This window comes from Hermetia illucens, chromosome 1 (assembly GCF_905115235.1).
Source record: "Hermetia illucens chromosome 1, iHerIll2.2.curated.20191125, whole genome shotgun sequence".
NCBI lineage: Eukaryota > Metazoa > Arthropoda > Insecta > Diptera > Stratiomyidae > Hermetia > Hermetia illucens.
In genome coordinates, this window is record NC_051849.1 from 9467780 (window position 1) to 9485302 (window position 17523).

At 43.7% G+C, this 17523-nt stretch overlaps 1 protein-coding gene across 1 annotated transcript in view; it reads right to left on the reverse strand.

Annotated features, from left to right (window-relative positions):
- LOC119650337 overlaps window positions 1-17493 on the reverse strand; it is a 51453-nt gene extending 33960 nt beyond the window's left edge. Inside the window, exon 1 of the mRNA XM_038052999.1 lies at window positions 15714-17493. Coding sequence (XP_037908927.1) covers window positions 15714-15866 — 153 coding nt within the window. The 5' untranslated portion in view covers window positions 15867-17493. The remainder of the gene's footprint in view (window positions 1-15713) is intronic.
- Window positions 17494-17523: the final 30 nt, after the last annotated feature.

Genomic DNA, 17523 nt, shown 5'->3' on the forward strand with positions numbered 1-17523 from the left:
AACCACGTGGCCCAGAGCTAGATATTGCCTACACGCTTCAACCTTATCTGCATTAGAACTGTTAGAATATGCCCATTGGGTGCACCATCTTTTCATCGACTTTAAAGCCGCACAATAGATACAATAGTCAGAATGAAACCGGATATAGCCCAGAGATAAGTTAAAACCACAATTACAAATCTTTTTCGTCTTACGGAGACTGCCTCTTTCGAAACGTCTTACCATAAGGTCAAAGCTCCCACTGTACAAGACAAAATGATCTTCCGAGCCCTTATGAGTACTTCGGACATTTGAGTTCTTAGTAACTAGAAGACAAGCGCGATGTGGCTTAGGGTGTTATCATAGTGGAAGATCCAATCGTTTGAAAGATCTTTCCGGACGTATCGAACCCTGTTGTGCAACCGTTTGAATACTTCACAGTAAAACTTTTTATTGACAGTTCGTCCTTGTGGCACAAATTCCTTGTGAACCGCACCTTTTCAATTAAAGAGTACAGTGAGCATCGTCTTGACTCGCGATTTCCTCATCCACGTTTTTTTTTGGGCGAGAAGGTCCCACGACTCGGCCCCTTTTACCACTTTCTCCAAAAATTCAGGATCCATTTCGCCGAGGTCCACCAATTCAATATCCTTAAAAGTGGTCTGGCGTCCTGACCTACACCATCGTTCCATCTCAGATCATCCTCATCCACGCCGATTAAGTGACCGCCCACCGCAACCCATTGAGCCGGATTTTATCTACAAACTGACGGTCATGGTATCGTTCATAGATTTTGTTGTTATGTGGGCCACGGAGTCGTCCATCCTCATGTAGGGGGCCAAAAAATCTTCGGAAGATTCTTCTCTCGAACGCGGCCAAGAGTTCGCAATTTTTCGTGCTAAGAACCCAAATCTCCGAGGAATACATGAGGGCTGGCAAAGTCATTGTTTTGTACAGTAAGAGCTTTGATCCTTTGGTGAGACGTCCCGAGCGGAACAGGTTTTGCAAGCTAAAGTGAGATTTGTTGGCAGCCAATAACCGTGTGCGGATTTCATCGTCACAGTTGTTATCGGTTGTGACTGACGACCATCGGTTAAATTGCGATGATTGATTATTTTGGGTATCACGCTCTTCCCATCATTCAAACACTTAATCGTCAGTCCTTGTCTCAAATTTGCCGCACTTCTTGCACCGAGACCTCCATTCATGATGTCAACAGTCATTCAGTGTCATTGACGGACTACCGACTTCCCGATACCTATTTTGTCACACCCTCTTTTACATCACACCGTCGCCACAGGCCTTCCAAATCATTTCGAAAGTCTCCGACCCGTTTTTACCCAGTTTCACACAAAATTTGGATGCACAACGTTGCTCCAAAGTCTCATCTATGTTTTTCTCGACTAGGGTGAAATAGGTACCTCTGCACGGCGCGAAATGCTGCTCAATCACTGCCTGCAAGTGACTGACACCGGTCTCGTTTCGAAAGATAGACCTTGTATGTAGCTCAATTGATTTCATTAATTTCATTAATTAGGGTCAGAAAAGACAATGATAAGTAGCTAAGATAAATCTGGAGTTAATTTTATAGATAACATCACAAAATTCAAAAATTAATTAGACCTTAAAATGTTCTTAGACCCGTTTTTCTATTATACATGGTCTAACCATAAGTTCTGTCAGTCGATGCGTATAGCGAGAAATGGTAGACCACCCAAACTAGTAACAATGCACACGGAGAGTACCTAACCATACCCCACTTTCGTCAGACTTTCAAGTTCCGAAGGCGAGTAGCGCCTAAACGACAACACGACGAAGTTCAGTAACTACGAAAAAATAATCGCGATTGCGTTGCACCAATGTGTGAATACGCCGGGAAAGATTCATAGTTTGTTAAACAAGTCGGGAAACCGGAAGCTGGACGCTTCAGGTACGAAAGGTTTTGTGTAATTCTTAGTATGTAGCACGTAATATATCCATATATTATGTGAGAGTATCCACTTTCGGGTGATATTGACATTCATAATTTTCAATTTTCAAAGAAGCAACAAATTTGAGATATTATAACTTCGTTAGTAATAGTGCGATTTCCACCAAACTTGGTAAGATCATGCTCTATATTATAGCCTATATCACTGCAAAATTTCATGGCACTAGGATGAACTTGAGGGGAGTTTCCAACCAATTACAAAAAATTGTAGTAATATACTATTATTAACTTTATTTAAACAGATATCGGCATGGAAGGTATTTCGGAGCCCAGGCACCATATAGTCGCAGCCTCCTGATTTTTTTCAGATTTTTCGGTTTGGTAGTTTCTGAGAATGGCCCCCTTAAAGAAGTGATCACTTTCAACCCCCCGCGCTCCACACCCTTCCAACAAATGTCAAAACTAAGATCGGCTTTGAAAAGTACTAATCGAGACCTTTAATTTGATACCCCACATGACTATATTTGATGAAAAAAAATTTTACATCCCCCTTTTGCATGTGTGCGGACCCCCCTTAAATTCGACGTAAAAGGATGTAATTCACTGTATGCGTGAGCGTTCACAGTTTCCACCTTTCTACCAAATTTGGTGTCAATCGCTATAACCGTCTCCGAGAAAAATGCGTGTGACGGACAGACAGACAGACAGACATCGTCGGGGAAATGTTGAAATCGGAGGGAAGCTGGAAACTGGTGTGCGGTGAACACCGCAATCAAACGAATACAAGAGGAACTGACAAGAGCGGAGCGCGCAAGGAGGACGCGAAGAACGGAAGGCGTGGTCGCATAAAGCGCAGTCCACCCCGCGAAGTAATGCTTTGCGGCGGTCCCGCAGGGAAGGAAAAAGGAGGAAGTGGGGGTGGTTTTAGTGGGTGAGAATCCCACACGCTGCTGCAACCTGTTTACACAAAACCTTAAAAAGCTGCCGAACGATTCGTTTTTAGGACATTAGCTCGATTCCGCGAAACAGCTGATGTAGTTGACAGGCCGCGGAAGGGGCGCCGAATATCATTCATTTCTGCGAGGCAAGCGTCAAAACCAATGCGAACATGTATGAAAAGATGTTAAGGGCTTAAGGCAGCCCAAATGTGAATCCTTTGGACTACAGCATTTGTGTTAAGTTAGAGGAGACTGCCTGCGATCGATTTTACATCGATTTGGAGTTTAAAAGCCAGCTTCGTGCGTGCAGCTCGAGAAATGCCGCTTCATACCATGCATGAAGCGATCAATGCATGGCCTCACAGACTGCTAGCGGTAGCAATTTTGAATAATTTATTTTTTCGTTTGAAAGCTCTATGTTTCCCTTTTCTAATGGTGTACTTTTCGATTTAGTTGGTTTATTACTTCGTCAGAAATAAAGATTTGTTTGACGGACAGAACTTATAGCTATGTATATATCTCCTGCTCATTCTGCTGAGGAATATAGGGCATTCACACTGTTACTTTTCCGTGGTATTCAAGGATAGCGAAGAGACAGGGCGGTATCAACTCCTTCAACTGGTTCATATCAATCAATATCAAATTGGCCACAGGAAACCCTACTCGTGGTAGTATCAACCCCACGTGCTCAATAGGTGGTTTGATCTGGTTATCCCGAAATACATACGGTTATACGGAAATCATACATGAGGATGGACTTCTTCAAAAGTAGTTTTCCGGCTCGATTGTTCGCCTGTTGCCTATCTTATACCAGTTACATGCTGACTGTGATTGATATCTCAAATTGTAAGGCAGAGCTGCTTGAAGTAGACGTGGAGTTGTCCTTACTTCTGACCGATATGTGTTAGATAAACCTCACAACCCCTGTTTTGAATGCCGAGCCGTGCACTTGGCACAAACCAATACTTCGGCGTCACATTGAGAGGCCACTTCCTTTGTTGTCTGTCGGTTTTTCATATCCTTTCCCTTCTTTTCTCTTTTACTATCAACGAGACTGCTCCTCAGTTTCAATATTATTACACTTAATGTTGTACAAGGGCTAAGTCCACAAAAGTAGAACAGCACAAAGACGAATACAAACATCCATGACGAAAAGGAATTCAAACTTGGGGCAACCCGATCGAGAGGCTAACGCTTAAACAACTCGACCACCACATCGTCAAAATAAATAAATATTAGAAGCCACCGTTTTCCTCTAAATAATGAGCAATCTTCGATCTAGTTGTTTCCTTCCTAAATTAAAATAGTTCGGCTCCCACTTGATGTGCTGACATCTTTCTCTTAGCTCAGAGCAATCCCTAACCAAACAAGCAAATTATACAAAAAAAACTTGCAAATATAGCTTCCAATTCATATTGATTTCTGTTCTGGATGCTATAAATTCCCTTCCCACAATCTCCCAACTCGTATAACACAACGAAAAATAAATCCGATTAAAAATAACTCCATGTCCTTGTTGTTGGAGGATAATTTTAGGAATGAGTATCTGAAAATATCTGAGAAAGCATCCAGTTATAATCAAAGGAACCTGAGCTACTACAAACCCACTGATCCAATCAAATAATGATAAGTTTACAATGCTAAAAAGATTATGCTTTTCCCGAAAAAATCAGGAAACGTTAGAGCTATGAAGTGATGTTGTTGCTCATTGCTACATTAACGGAGGAAAAAGTAGCTCCTTGTTCTGCCCAGGAGCATGCAACCCAACACGACAGAAAATCAGATCGCATTTAGTCATAAGTTAGGAATGTGAATCAGTCAAGCGAGCAGAGAGGAAGAGATTGTCAGTATTCCTGGATTTTTTATGTAATTTCAGTGAAAGAAACTAAATCAGAAAAATATTTTCCACAGTAGGTCTCCGTGAAAATTCTCAATATAAAAATTGCGGATTGTCCTTTTGGAATGTAAATGTTTTAACTGAGGAAGAAGACACTTATTGCTGAGAAACCATGGACAGTAACTCTGTTGCCACCCATTCTGATTCGAAATATATAAATAGGAACTGGCTGACAATTTTCGGGAGCGTAAGGCCTAAAATCACTATCAACGACTTCCCATCCCTACAAAACACTGTTTCATGTTACAAATTTACTGTGGCAATACAAAAAAAAATGTGTTTCTGATTTTTTCTTCCATTGACAGTTGGCTCATCATAGAAGGCCACGGAATATCTTCTCGTACACACGCTCACGATAAGATTTTCCTTTGAAGTTTCATTTTTATTGTTAGTTAGTGAGAAATATAGGATTTCAATTTTCCACCTCAAGTAAACATTCATTATTTTTATCCTCTTTGTTTGCCTGGAATACATCCCTTGGAATGACGTTACTTTTCATACGAAATTCGGCAAAAATGGGAATAATAGGTAAGCGCTTTTCCTACTTTTACTGTGGACTCCTACCACCAGCGAAATTAAGATAAAATCATTTGTGAAGGTAATGTATGCTTTTTTCCACGTAAATCGTTCAAATCAGAAGAAAATGTTATTTTCCTTGTGCATAAATAGCTTTAAAGGGCCAAATAATTTAAAGCCAAATGAGGCAGATTTTAGATATTTGTCTTCAAAAGGAATTCTTTCAATCTTTGGGATTTTTTGAAAGGAATTATGCGTTTAAATTTGTGGAATGAATCCTTCGTGGTATTTTCAGAAAATATGGCCTCAACTGAAGACCTGGCTTCTACAAGTCGCTTCATATAATTCTCTAAAAAAATGTAAAACTCGGCCCTGTGCATTGGCTAATTATAGGCTTGGGAGCTATTTCTGGTAAAAACTTTCATAATTAAATTGTCCTGATTTCAAATCGAGAAAAAATACCGAAAACAAACGAATTTAAACGCCCATGGTGATACCCCAACAAAAGACGTTATTGTCATGTGAAAATGAAACTTGTCCTCATAATTTGTAACATTAAAACACAAGAATTGTCTCCTTATGGTGAAAATTATAATTAACTTAATTATCATGAATTTCGGTGAAAAAATATTCAGAGGTCAATTGTCCAATCTTGATCTCTAGGAATGGACACGAACTTGGGCACAGCAAAGCCGAGAACTTTGGAAAAGACAACAAGACCTTAAAAAAGGGGACTGACAGAAATGACCAGAAGGGGAAGGTTCGACCCAATGAAGACCCTGTTGATTATGTCCATTAATACCGTCCAAAACTGCAAAAATGCAGGGTGTTTAGGCAACCTAGATGTCTCTCCCACTTCTCGCCGACAACTAAAGATAATAATCGATGGCGCAGCAAACCAATTTGCACCTAGGCCTTGGTGCGGATGGGAGCACTGCTTCAAGATCATCAGAATACACTACGGGTTGATTACATTACCCCAACAACGGCTCGGGGATTATAGCCCTGCTTGATTCAGGCACTCATCCGCAGTCGGCTTAAGTCGGCTCGATTCCGACATCTTGTCACGAAACAAATCCCTATCATCAGTGAGTTTTTAATTGCGGCCTTCGATTGCAACTGCTTAGTACACCAGCTGCGAAGTCATTCGAAAAACCTTTAAATAAGAGCCCCAAACTGACGTACCACATGAAGGCACCAGCCAATACACCGTGCGTGCCAGTGTCTCTTTTTGGATTGTAATTTTTTCATATCCTTAGGAGCTGTCTGTCCAGAGGATGGAAACAGTGGTGATTAAATGTCCGCCAAGCGGGATAGGCATTTTGAAGCGCTGAATGGTATACAGAAATGTGTGGTTGTCGTAGAAGGCCACTATAAGGAGCACTCAGAATGCTCGCTTTCTTCAACTTCAGCGAGAATTTCGGGGATATGTGCTGGATATTCTGGTCCTAAGCGAATTGAAATGATGGAATGTTGAGGTTTCTGTTCTCACTTTTGTGGCAGTGTGCGTTTGTACTCTGGAATGATTATGACGTAACAGACGCAAATCCAGTGTCGTACTGTTCCTTTTTACTCACAACTAACACAAGGCGCGCTCTCTCTTGAAAGTAAATTTTTGACAGCAGCTTCACTACAAGATTCCGATTTATGTAAAGCAAATACAAGTTATTCACCCCCCCCCCCCCCGCCCCCTTTTTGCTCAAAAACTTTCAGCTTTCATTAATTAACATCTGCGTCGGGTCATCGATATACTCTTGCCCTAGACAGTGACATATCATTAACAATCGCAGGTGGATAGGTGATGCATTGAGACAGCGCGATAAGTAAATGGCGGGTTACATGCCATATAATGAAAACCACTATCTTATGATGGTCAGCGCGATGGTCTTTCGCTTAGGCGCCCAACAAAGAGCAGTGCAAGCTACGCGGAAAGCCGTGGGAGGAATCGAGATGCATTGCCAAGAACCGACATCAGTGGTATTTCCCACATAGGGGTTCATTCCAACAATACGGGTAGACGATTTATTTTACTGTAGGACTGCAAATTGCTTTAATTTTAAGGATAAATGCTTACTAGAAACCATTTTCATTTAGATTTACCCTTTCCACTGAGGGCATTTTTAAGAGTCACGAAGTGTTCTGTAAAGCATTCTGGGCTGATTTATGTCAATATCCTCGAGTTTGGGGGTTAATACCACTATGTCGGCTTTCATAATGATTTTCAACTGAGCAGCATAATCAGTTGGCCAACTGCTAATCCAAACAAAAGAAGCAAATTAAGGGAAGTTTTCCCTTTTATTTGTTAGAAACCACAGGTTGCGTATTTCGGAAACCAATTGTTCAGTTTACTTCTCAGCAAATTTCGTATTAAGGGGGTCATTCCGTGTAAAGGTCGCTTTTTTCGCTTTTTTTAGAAATTTTGTCTGAAGAACTGGATAAAGGCAAAAATGCAAATTTTTTTTATTAATGTCTGCGTAGTAATTTTTTCAGCGTGATAACATCGTTCGTTATTGAAATACAGAGCAATTTATACACCCATCTCCAAAAACAAAGGTGTTTTTCTGCTGCCACACTAGAGGGTACATACCTAGGAATTACGATCAATTTTTCGGGGAATTTTCGCTACCCGATCTATTTCAAAGCCGCTTTAAATCGAGAGGGCTTATGCCAAACACTCCAGTTCCTAATTAGCCCACCAATAAGGTAATTTCCCTAGGGTTGTGTATACAACCTCTTGGATGATACTAATCATGAATACTACGATTGTTCCAAAACGTCGAGCGGAAGGACAAAATACGTTAGTTGCGAAGCAAATGCCAATAAATGATTTAATGTTATCAAAATTGTGCTAATATGAATATGGGCGGGAACTTCTAGTCGTGTCCCTTCCCCACAACAAAACCCACTCAGGCAACTCATTACAAAGCTGCCATTCATTCGACCCTCCTTATCCTAGCAAAAACATCCTCTAGTCGCTTGATAAAAACGCTGCCACTGTGTTAACGTAGCGTAAATTTCGTCATGCTAAACCCCACCCACCAGCAACTTTCGACAAATCCCTAAGTTCAGCCTAACATTTAACAACGTTGATGATTTACTGTCTGAAACATTTCGGATTAACAAGGAATGTCAACCCAGCAGCCACGTCTCATCATTATGCTACCAGCAGCTGGGAAAACCAACCTATCGGTCCCTTTATGAATGGATGCTCAAGTGTCGTATTCGTTCCACTTTTTTCGGTCGTCGTCAACAGAATGACACATATCACCAACTGAAAACTGGTTGTCATTTACAGAATCTTCTTTTTTAGCCGTTGTCCCATCCACAAGCAAGGCCCGCTCGTCATGATCGAATCGCCCCTCTTTGACTGATTCAGTAAAGGCTAACTCTTTCGCTACCAAACCATGGGAGAAACGTCCCACGGATTTTTTCAGCCTTCCCCGAACACAGCAGAATGTACTTCTACGACTATTCGATCTTTGATACGTTATCAAGAATTGCCTGCTCGGAACTCTTTGCTACTAAGTGAAAATACCAATTGATACTGATACCATTAATGTGAGCCTCACTTCTATTATCTACCCCAAATGTCACAAGTGGCTTATTTTTCACTATTCGACACTATTAATCTACGAATTCGTCCTTCAGAACGGCCTCCCTAAAGAGTGGCAAGTCAATAACCGCCAATCATCAGCCCATCAATGTATTGCTGAGACATTCGAGAGGCAACCTATTGACATTTGTTTAGTGTCGGGCACGGATCACACTTTTTTATTCAGTCGTGATGGAAATTCAATGCCAATTGGATGAAGATGGGATGATCCTGATCGAATGGTCGCTAAAGTGTTGTAGCGAATTCGGAAGATACTCTTTTCTCGTCAATAGAGTAACTCATATCTCCATCTGGATCCTGGTATCATTTACACAATCAACATCATTAACGGCGCAACAACCGGTATCCGGTCTAGATTTGCTTTAGTAAGGAACTCCAGACATGCCGGTTTTACGCCGAGGTCCACCAATTCGATATCCCTAAAAGCTGTCTGGCGTCCTGACCTACGCCATTGCTCCATCTCAGTCAGGGGGTTTACACAACAGGCGAGACATATTCTCAAGAACTGAATCCTTCCTCCTTGACTGACTCATCGTTGAAGGTTAACTCCTTCGTGACCAAGATTTCATGGGAACCTGCATTAGGGCCGGGAGTACTCAATGAAGGAAAAGAGGAAAAGAGAAAGCGAATCAAAAAATGTGTGCCCACTGTTGCTGCGAAAGAACAACTAAAATTATTCAAAAGGGCATCAAATGTTTCAAAAGCCTGATCCTCAGGAAACAAACTATTATGCTTTTCACTCTGCATCCTCCTGTACCGTCCAAAATGTGGAGTTTATATTCCGGCTCCACCTGCTCTTTATCGATTTCAAGAAGCCTTTATAGGGATCAATAGGAAGGAGTTCTATACTCAGGATGGGTATTTGTGAAAAATAGAATAATAGCTGCTATTCCGTTCCTATATTCTCTCTGTATTGCTATATAAAATAAATGAAAACTGACAACAGTTCCATTTCAAAAACATTAATTCATGTTTGCGCCGAATTTGAGGAGTTACGAAGAATGCATCATTCGTAGTTATTTATAATGATGGAAGCATTTCAAACTGAAGTGGAGAATGCTGATATCTTGTTATGTACACTATTAGTAAGTCAGCCAACTATTTAAGTCCATTTTTAAGGTCTCGAAGTCCCTGTCTGGAAACAACAAATATGGTATGCCCTCTCGGAATGAGTCTCCCCTCCCGTAGTATATCGTCTTCTATACCTTTCTCCTCATTTTCCCACAGACACCTTTCGTTCAACTCTCCTGGATCTCCTCAACTTTCTCAGTGTCCCAATGCTAAGTCAATGGGGACGTTTACTTCATCTAAAGGACAACCCATGCTAGACCTCGTCTGCAACTCTGAATTTCACTTCCTAAACAATGGAAACTTTACCTTCGTGACTTGGGACAGAAACAATGTCTTCCATAGATCGACCCCAGGCATGACTCTAAAAATTGCATGTTCCTGGAACATACATTCTATCTCTAGCAGCCACCATTCAATTATCCCGTTGCTAATCGGGAAAAACAAACTTGCGCCCAGAGTCACAATAGATGTGAAACACTTTCAATCCCTCATTGAGAAGGTTCTCCTCTCAAACATTTTACGACGATCTTGTCAACGCCATCCAAAACTACATACTCAAGTCAACCTTCCCGGCCAATTGGACAAGAGCAAACCCAAAGGTCTGCTGGTAGCCACATCTCTATCCCCTTTTTATAGCGAGAAAAAGAGGCACTTTGAGAAAGTTCAGAGACTGCTTCTCCTGGGCCAACCCCGGTCAGCTCCAGGAGATCCGAACTAAGTGGATGTGGCAAATAACGAGAAAAAGAAGATCTAGGAATTTACCGTTCAAGGATTCGGAAATCTCGCGAACGAAGACGAGTTTTTTGCGAGTTTATTGCCCAGATTACCAGTTAACTTTGGGGAGTTTTCCGAAACCTCCTTAGGATCTGAGGAGAAAATGTTATGGCATTTAGGTCTGGACACGTATACAAGCAAACCTTTCTTGAAAGTAATGAAAATAATAGAGGCGGACCTTTGTGACGAGTGAAGGATTGCAGAATCCACTGATCACTTAGTTTTTCCCTGGCTGAAATATGCCAAAGTCAGGGCCAGATATGGCTGAAGCTAGATTTGTTCATCTCTCCGAATGTTCTTAAGAAGCGGAAATCAACAACAGCTTAAGAATTTGATCAAGTTCCTAACCGAAGCCAAGAAAAACCTCTGTCCCCTCTGTCAAGAATAGATTCCGCGCTTTGGTGTACCAGCCGTAATCATCACGAACCAGAGAATGCAGTTTAAGTCTACTCTTTTCTCGGAGTAATACAAGCTCCTGTCGGATCCGGATGGCTCAACTGATTAGAGCGCTGGACTATCATAGCGGAAGGTCGCCGTTCAAATCTCACTGGTGGCAGAGGGATTTGTTATCATGACTGGATGTCGGATACCAGTCGACTCTGCTGAGCCAAATCAGGATAATAATTTCGGACGAGCCCAATGCTGACCACATTGCCTCCTACAGGCTATCCTGTAGTGTATCGTTACGGTCTTGAATGAAGTGATATAACACACTTGAAAGCCCTGATCCAATGTGAATTGTTACGCCAACGATTATTATTATGAGGGCAAGCTCCTGGGTTCTAATCGCCAGACCACTGCATCTTATCCGCACTCCAATAGGATGCTGCAACGTTGAAACCGGACGCTTAAAACTTGCTCAATAACTCGCAATGATCCGTCGTGGTCGCAGTCGTTGCCTTTCGTCCTTCGCGCAGCCCATCAAGAGGAGTTCATGGCCAGCCTCGAGGAGGTGGTGTACGAATAGAGAATTTGCGCTGGATATCAGAGCAGGGTTAAAAGCTGGGACGCAGTTTCAAGACTACGGCCGATTCAACTTTTCCGAAACACGACGCCAGAAGTCGGAGACATGCTCACAGGTCCTCATTAGGGTGGACGCTCCTCGAAAGCCGCTGTACCCGCCAGAGGAGGGCCTCTTTAAAGTCCTGGAGCAATGAAAGCACTCCGAGGCGCACCCTTGTCGAGGCTAAAAGCTTTCGACGAACCGGGGTGCTCCAGAAAAGCGTCCGCGAAGCGTCAGGTTCACCTGGTAACACCATTGGGGGGATCATGGCCCGGATTCCATCGCTGAACCCGCGCGGTTTCAGCTAGGGGCGGAGTAATGCGGCGATACAGCGGAAACGTTCACCACTAACTGCATCGCCAGCAGTGTAAACGCCTCTGCCGATGCATTGAACTACCGCCGGCACATCTGATGGCCTGGTACGAGCCCGCGCGATGCACTTCCTTCTGTTCCCGACCGCCAACCAGAGCGGACCTGTTTCAAGTCGCTTCCGTAGAACCATAAACGGGTTGAATAGAAAACTATTTATAACTTACCCCATTCTGAAAAAAAAGAGACTTTCCCAAATTTACGAATTTCAAATATAAAATAAAACTATCCACTGAGTTGTTAATATTAATTGTGATGTGGAAATTTTGATGGTAGTCATCGGAACAACATAGTGATGCAGTGATGATAGTGGCGAGCAAAACGTCGAAAATAAATAAAGACCTCCACATTAAATATGTTGCAGCGTGTAGTGCCGTCAGACTACGTGAGTCCGAATGCTGGGCAGCGAAGTCCTACGGCCACAGCAACATCCTAGATAAAATACCTCAGGAAATCTAGGCATCCCCCACGAGAAACTTTGCTGTGGACCTTCCAACTAGGGCAAAGTGGAAGACCGGCGGAGTGTTGCAAGACTATGACACAGCATTCTTTACGGATGGATCAAAGCCTGTGGAGTCGGCGCGGGGGTTTTCTCGAATACACACGGTGTATCCAAATCGTATGGTCTGCTAGGTTTCGCTAATGTATTCTAGGCGGAAGTACTGGCGATATTGGAAGTCTGTCGATGGCTGGAGCGAGATTCGAGCCCCAAGCGTAACATAGCCATTCTAATCGACAGCCAAGCGGCCATCAAGGCCTTATACTCAGCGACATCTTCCAGGCTGGTGGAGCAGCGCAGAAACGCGCTGAACCGTCTGGGCGGCACGCTCAAGATCACTCTCCTCTGAATTCACTGGCATAGGAACATTGGGAGGAATGAGCGGGCTGATGGATTGGCCAGGCAAGACTCTGCTCTTGGCAATCCTTCGGCGAATACAGTCGGTGTTCCGCTGGCGGCTGTCGGGGCCGAGTCTACTCGCACTACCTAGCAGCCGCGGGCTTAAGATGGCGAAGGCTTACGAGCTGTGCCAAGTCAAGGAGAATTTGGCCCGCTTATAACATAACCCGATCACGAGAGCTACTGTGCCAGACGCGTGCAAATGCATTCAAGATTACGGCGGTCTGCACGGGGCATTGGCCCATAGGGAGCCATGTCGCTAGACAAGGCATACCCTACAATTCGCATTGCCGAAACTGCGGAGAAGGAAGGGAAACCCTCATGCACTTTCTCTGCGATTGCCCAGCTCTGGCTAGAGTCAGGCTGCGGACACTGGATAAACCATTTTTTGGGGACCTCAGAGAGATTTCTAGCTGCAGAGTGAGAGGCGCTTTCTTTTTCGAATGCTATGGACTGGCTCTGAAGATCCGAGCCGGCTGGACTCTGCCTCCCTGCTCCCATAACAACAGTCACGGACTTAGGAGTTTGTGGCATCAAAATGGCGTACCAAAGCGCTAATTGGGTTCCTCGGAGTGGCCACTGATGCCTACCTACCTACCCCTAAATAAAGAATATTCGCCGTTTGACTATACGCAATCCCATATATCGTCTTGTCTTTTTGTTGTTGACGCTTTGCTCGCCGGTCCAATATGTTTTCAGCCTTAGGCAGCGCCCTAACTCCCCGAGCTACCCAGATTTCAGAATTGTTATAGCAAGTCTTGTTGCTTGTAATATCCTGAAGTAATCGTATATGTCTTCCGAATCCACACGTCCAGATATAATTTTAACTGCATCCATCGTTGTTGGTGTGTTCTATCGAGTAATTGTCCTTATACGATAACTCAGAGCGTTTTATATATTTCCTTTCGTTCCTTTGAGGTTTATAAGGAATCCACATAGTCTTTTCCTGCTTATAATTATTTGTTTTCCCCACGTACAACGCACGGATGAAACGCACAATTTTTTTGCCGTCATTAAAAGGTAGAACACAAAAAATATAACGTATTGGAAGTTGCAAAAGATGTGAGGACTCAGTGGATGCGAAGCACAGATCGCTTTTCACCCTGACCAACCGAAGTATGCGATAATCTAGCCGACAGGATTGAATGTAAACTATTCTAGAGGCCAAAGTTGTTAAAGGAAAGTTTGTTGTGACCGTGGATTCTCAGCGTTCACATCATTTGGAGCTCTGTCCTTTGATAAGCGGATGCGAGATTCACTTCCTTGTATGCCTCTCCCAGACTTAAAACTGCTTTTAAGGCTTCCATTACCTCCTTTCAATTCCCTATTTTGGCCATACCGACATTAACTGACTTTCAAATAACAGTTCAAAAATGTTCCCTTTTATTTTTAATTTTTACAGTTTCATCTACAAAACCTTCACACCTTTTATCTCCCACAAAACCCTAAAATTCATTTAAATATTTTATGATTAATATAGAAAACTTCTAACTTTTCAAAAACGATCATTAACCTTTTTTGTTGTTGTTTACAAATAGATTTAATCTTGTTGCATATAACAAAATCCGTTCCTAAGGCCTGTTTCTGACTAAAGCGGAATATTGTGCATGCGGATGTTGTGAGCCAGCTGGGCTGCTGTCTGGCTGGGAACCCGTTTTGAAATCAACAGCCGAAGACTGGTGCATGGATGAGTGTCGTTTTGGGCATCAAGTGAGTCGATGTTTTATACGGTTATGGGTTGATTGCAGTCGGAATAACCAAAGTAAGACAAAAAAAAAAACAGATGTTTTCCGGGGAAGTCAGTTCTGTGGATTATAGTCTGCAAAGGGCCTGAGGTTGCCAAGGCAGGGTGGGAATCGCAAAGGCTCTGTGCCTCATGAACAATTGAGAAGGAGCACGGGATGAGGACGCAGTCCGTCGTGGATCTTCCCTCTCGGGTCCGGAGTTTTACGGCTGATTTTCAGATTTAGCTCGCGTGTTACACTCCAATACATAAGCGCAATATCCCTAGATTTGTTCGTTTTTCAGGCTCCGGTCTGGATCTACTCATCAGTATAAGGGCGAGTGAAGGGTTGTTAAATGACACGTGGGGGAATGAAGTGTTGAAAGGCGTTTGGTACCTTCCCGCCACCCGTCTTGATGCCATACATTTTTCCAGTCCTGTGAGCCTCATTAGAAAATGAAAAGTGAATCTCTCACACCACTTGCATCTCCGCGCGAAAACCCAAACCAATTCTCATCCCAAACTCCCGCCAAATCGGAAAACAAGTAACCAATATTTCGGTAGCTCTACTCTCACCTTTTTGACGCATTCTCATAAAATTTACCGAACTTCATTAATGCAAACTAATTCCTTTGCAAAGGCGCTCGACTGAAACCCGACCCATTCTCTTCAATGGCATGTGCGCCCCCTCGACGTAAATAAAACCGAATTCTGTTTACTTTCATTCGAGCATGGCATCCACATCAAATAGTTTAACTGACTCATCATTTGATGTGACGGTTTCTAGCATAAACAGGTGAAATTCCAACAAGACCTGACGTGGCCCAACCCTGCAAACATCATTTCCCAAATTCAGTGGTCTGGGCTGGTACTGGAAACACGCGTGCAGGGAGGCATCGAACAAATGACGGAGTAAACAGGATCTCGCTGCAGCCTCCCACCTTCACCACTCTTAACCAGAAAAACGCTAAACAACGAAACGACGATAAACAAAATACTTACGGACTCTTCCTCCTTCTCCATTCCGCTCGGCATTTGCGGCACGGCTCGATTTATCGCCGAGTACTCGGGCAGGTCGGGCAGCTCCTCTGCCAAGAAGATTGGCATGGGCTTGCAGGGATCCAGGGCCCTGGCCCGGAACGACAGCTTCGACATTTTCCCCGTCGTGTTTGCTTTTGTTATTTACTACGTGCCACAGTCGCAAAAATTCCAGTGGGCCCGAAAGGCGGCAGCCGGTCAGGCGAACGCAATTACAAATTGCCGACGTTTGGTTTCTTGATGAGATCGTTCTGCCGCTCTCCCTGCGACACAGCTTCCCCGGCAATGGTCTGATTAGTGTAGCTTTGTTACAGCTTCGGTTCGTCTCTACTGCGAAGCATTTCCTGCCGAGATGCCGTCAGCATAATAAATAATGCTGCCGCGCAATTTCTCTCAGCAGAGCCAGGCAATTCTAGTCGACTTCTTGGAGGAACGAGAGCTGTCACACGCAGTTGACAATTGACAGCGAAACGCGCGCGCGATTGTCAAATCCGTGCAATGCGATTGCAGGCGACTCCCGGGAGATTCACTCACGCCTAGTCCGTCCAGGCGGCCAAGCCGTCATTCGACCCACGGCGAATTCAAACGACGGGACGGCGATCAACACAAGCAAATACCTCGACTGCTCACCCGGCGGGGCGACTGGCGACTTCTCGGAAACCTCGTCCGGGGCGAGCGGGCGAACGAAAAACAAAAATCAAAAAACTTCAATGAAAAACTTCACGCCGAGTATTTTCCTCGGCCCACCGCACTACTGTGGCCCACGACACAAAACTGCCACGTGCTCCACTGCGTCTTAGCAGCGCGCCATTTCTCCAATTCTTTTCACACTCCCGAATCACAAGAAAATTACAAATAATGGATTTTCTGTGTTTTGTGTGCGGAACGGCGTGGTCGCGAAAATGCCATCATGGCGACGCGGCGAATTTCCCTTGCAGCACCAACAACAACCCGCCGACGACAACACGCGGCGCGCCTACAGCCGTCCTCTTCGCGCCAACGACGGACCACGGCGACAATGAGTGCGCGCGCAAAACAATCTACCAACACTCCTCTACGTGCCCTGGGCAACGGACCCGCACACTACCGCACTCGCGCCTATGTTTTCACGCCAGTTTCCACACCACTACCATTCGCCCGTAGCCAACACTAGCCCACCTCTGACACTGTCAAAAATTGTTTACACGCCGTCGGGCGCTACTGCCGTGAATAGCCCCGCGCACACACGCGCAACATCACCCCTGTACGAACGTGCACCTTCCTCTGGATTCTTCACCACTACACTCGCCCACCAATAAATCGATGACTTTTTGTTCGACGAATTGTCTCTCGTTTCGTTTTTTTGGAAAATGAAAAATTCAATTTATGCACCCATTCACGCTCAACTTGCACATATCACTTATCTGAAACGATCCTGCGACTACTCGCGATCGCATTTAAAGCCTTTTTTCCCGATTTGAAACACTTTAAAAGCGAAAAAAACATGAAAAACTTGACTGCGAGAACAGTTTTTCGCAGGACCACGATCTTGACTAATCACAAAATGGCGGCCCGTGTGAGAACAAGATGTGAGCGAATTTATCATTGACATGCGTTTTTGGGAAAAATTTTTCGAAAATTTTCAACCCTTTCAACTGGAAAATGTCGTGATTTCATGGAAATTATATTCTGAATTTATTTGTAGGTTGGAATTTTATGTAATCCATGAATGGCATGCATTTTAAAGAGATTTTATAAGATCCATGTGTTTTGTTTTCGAATGTCAAGCATGGGT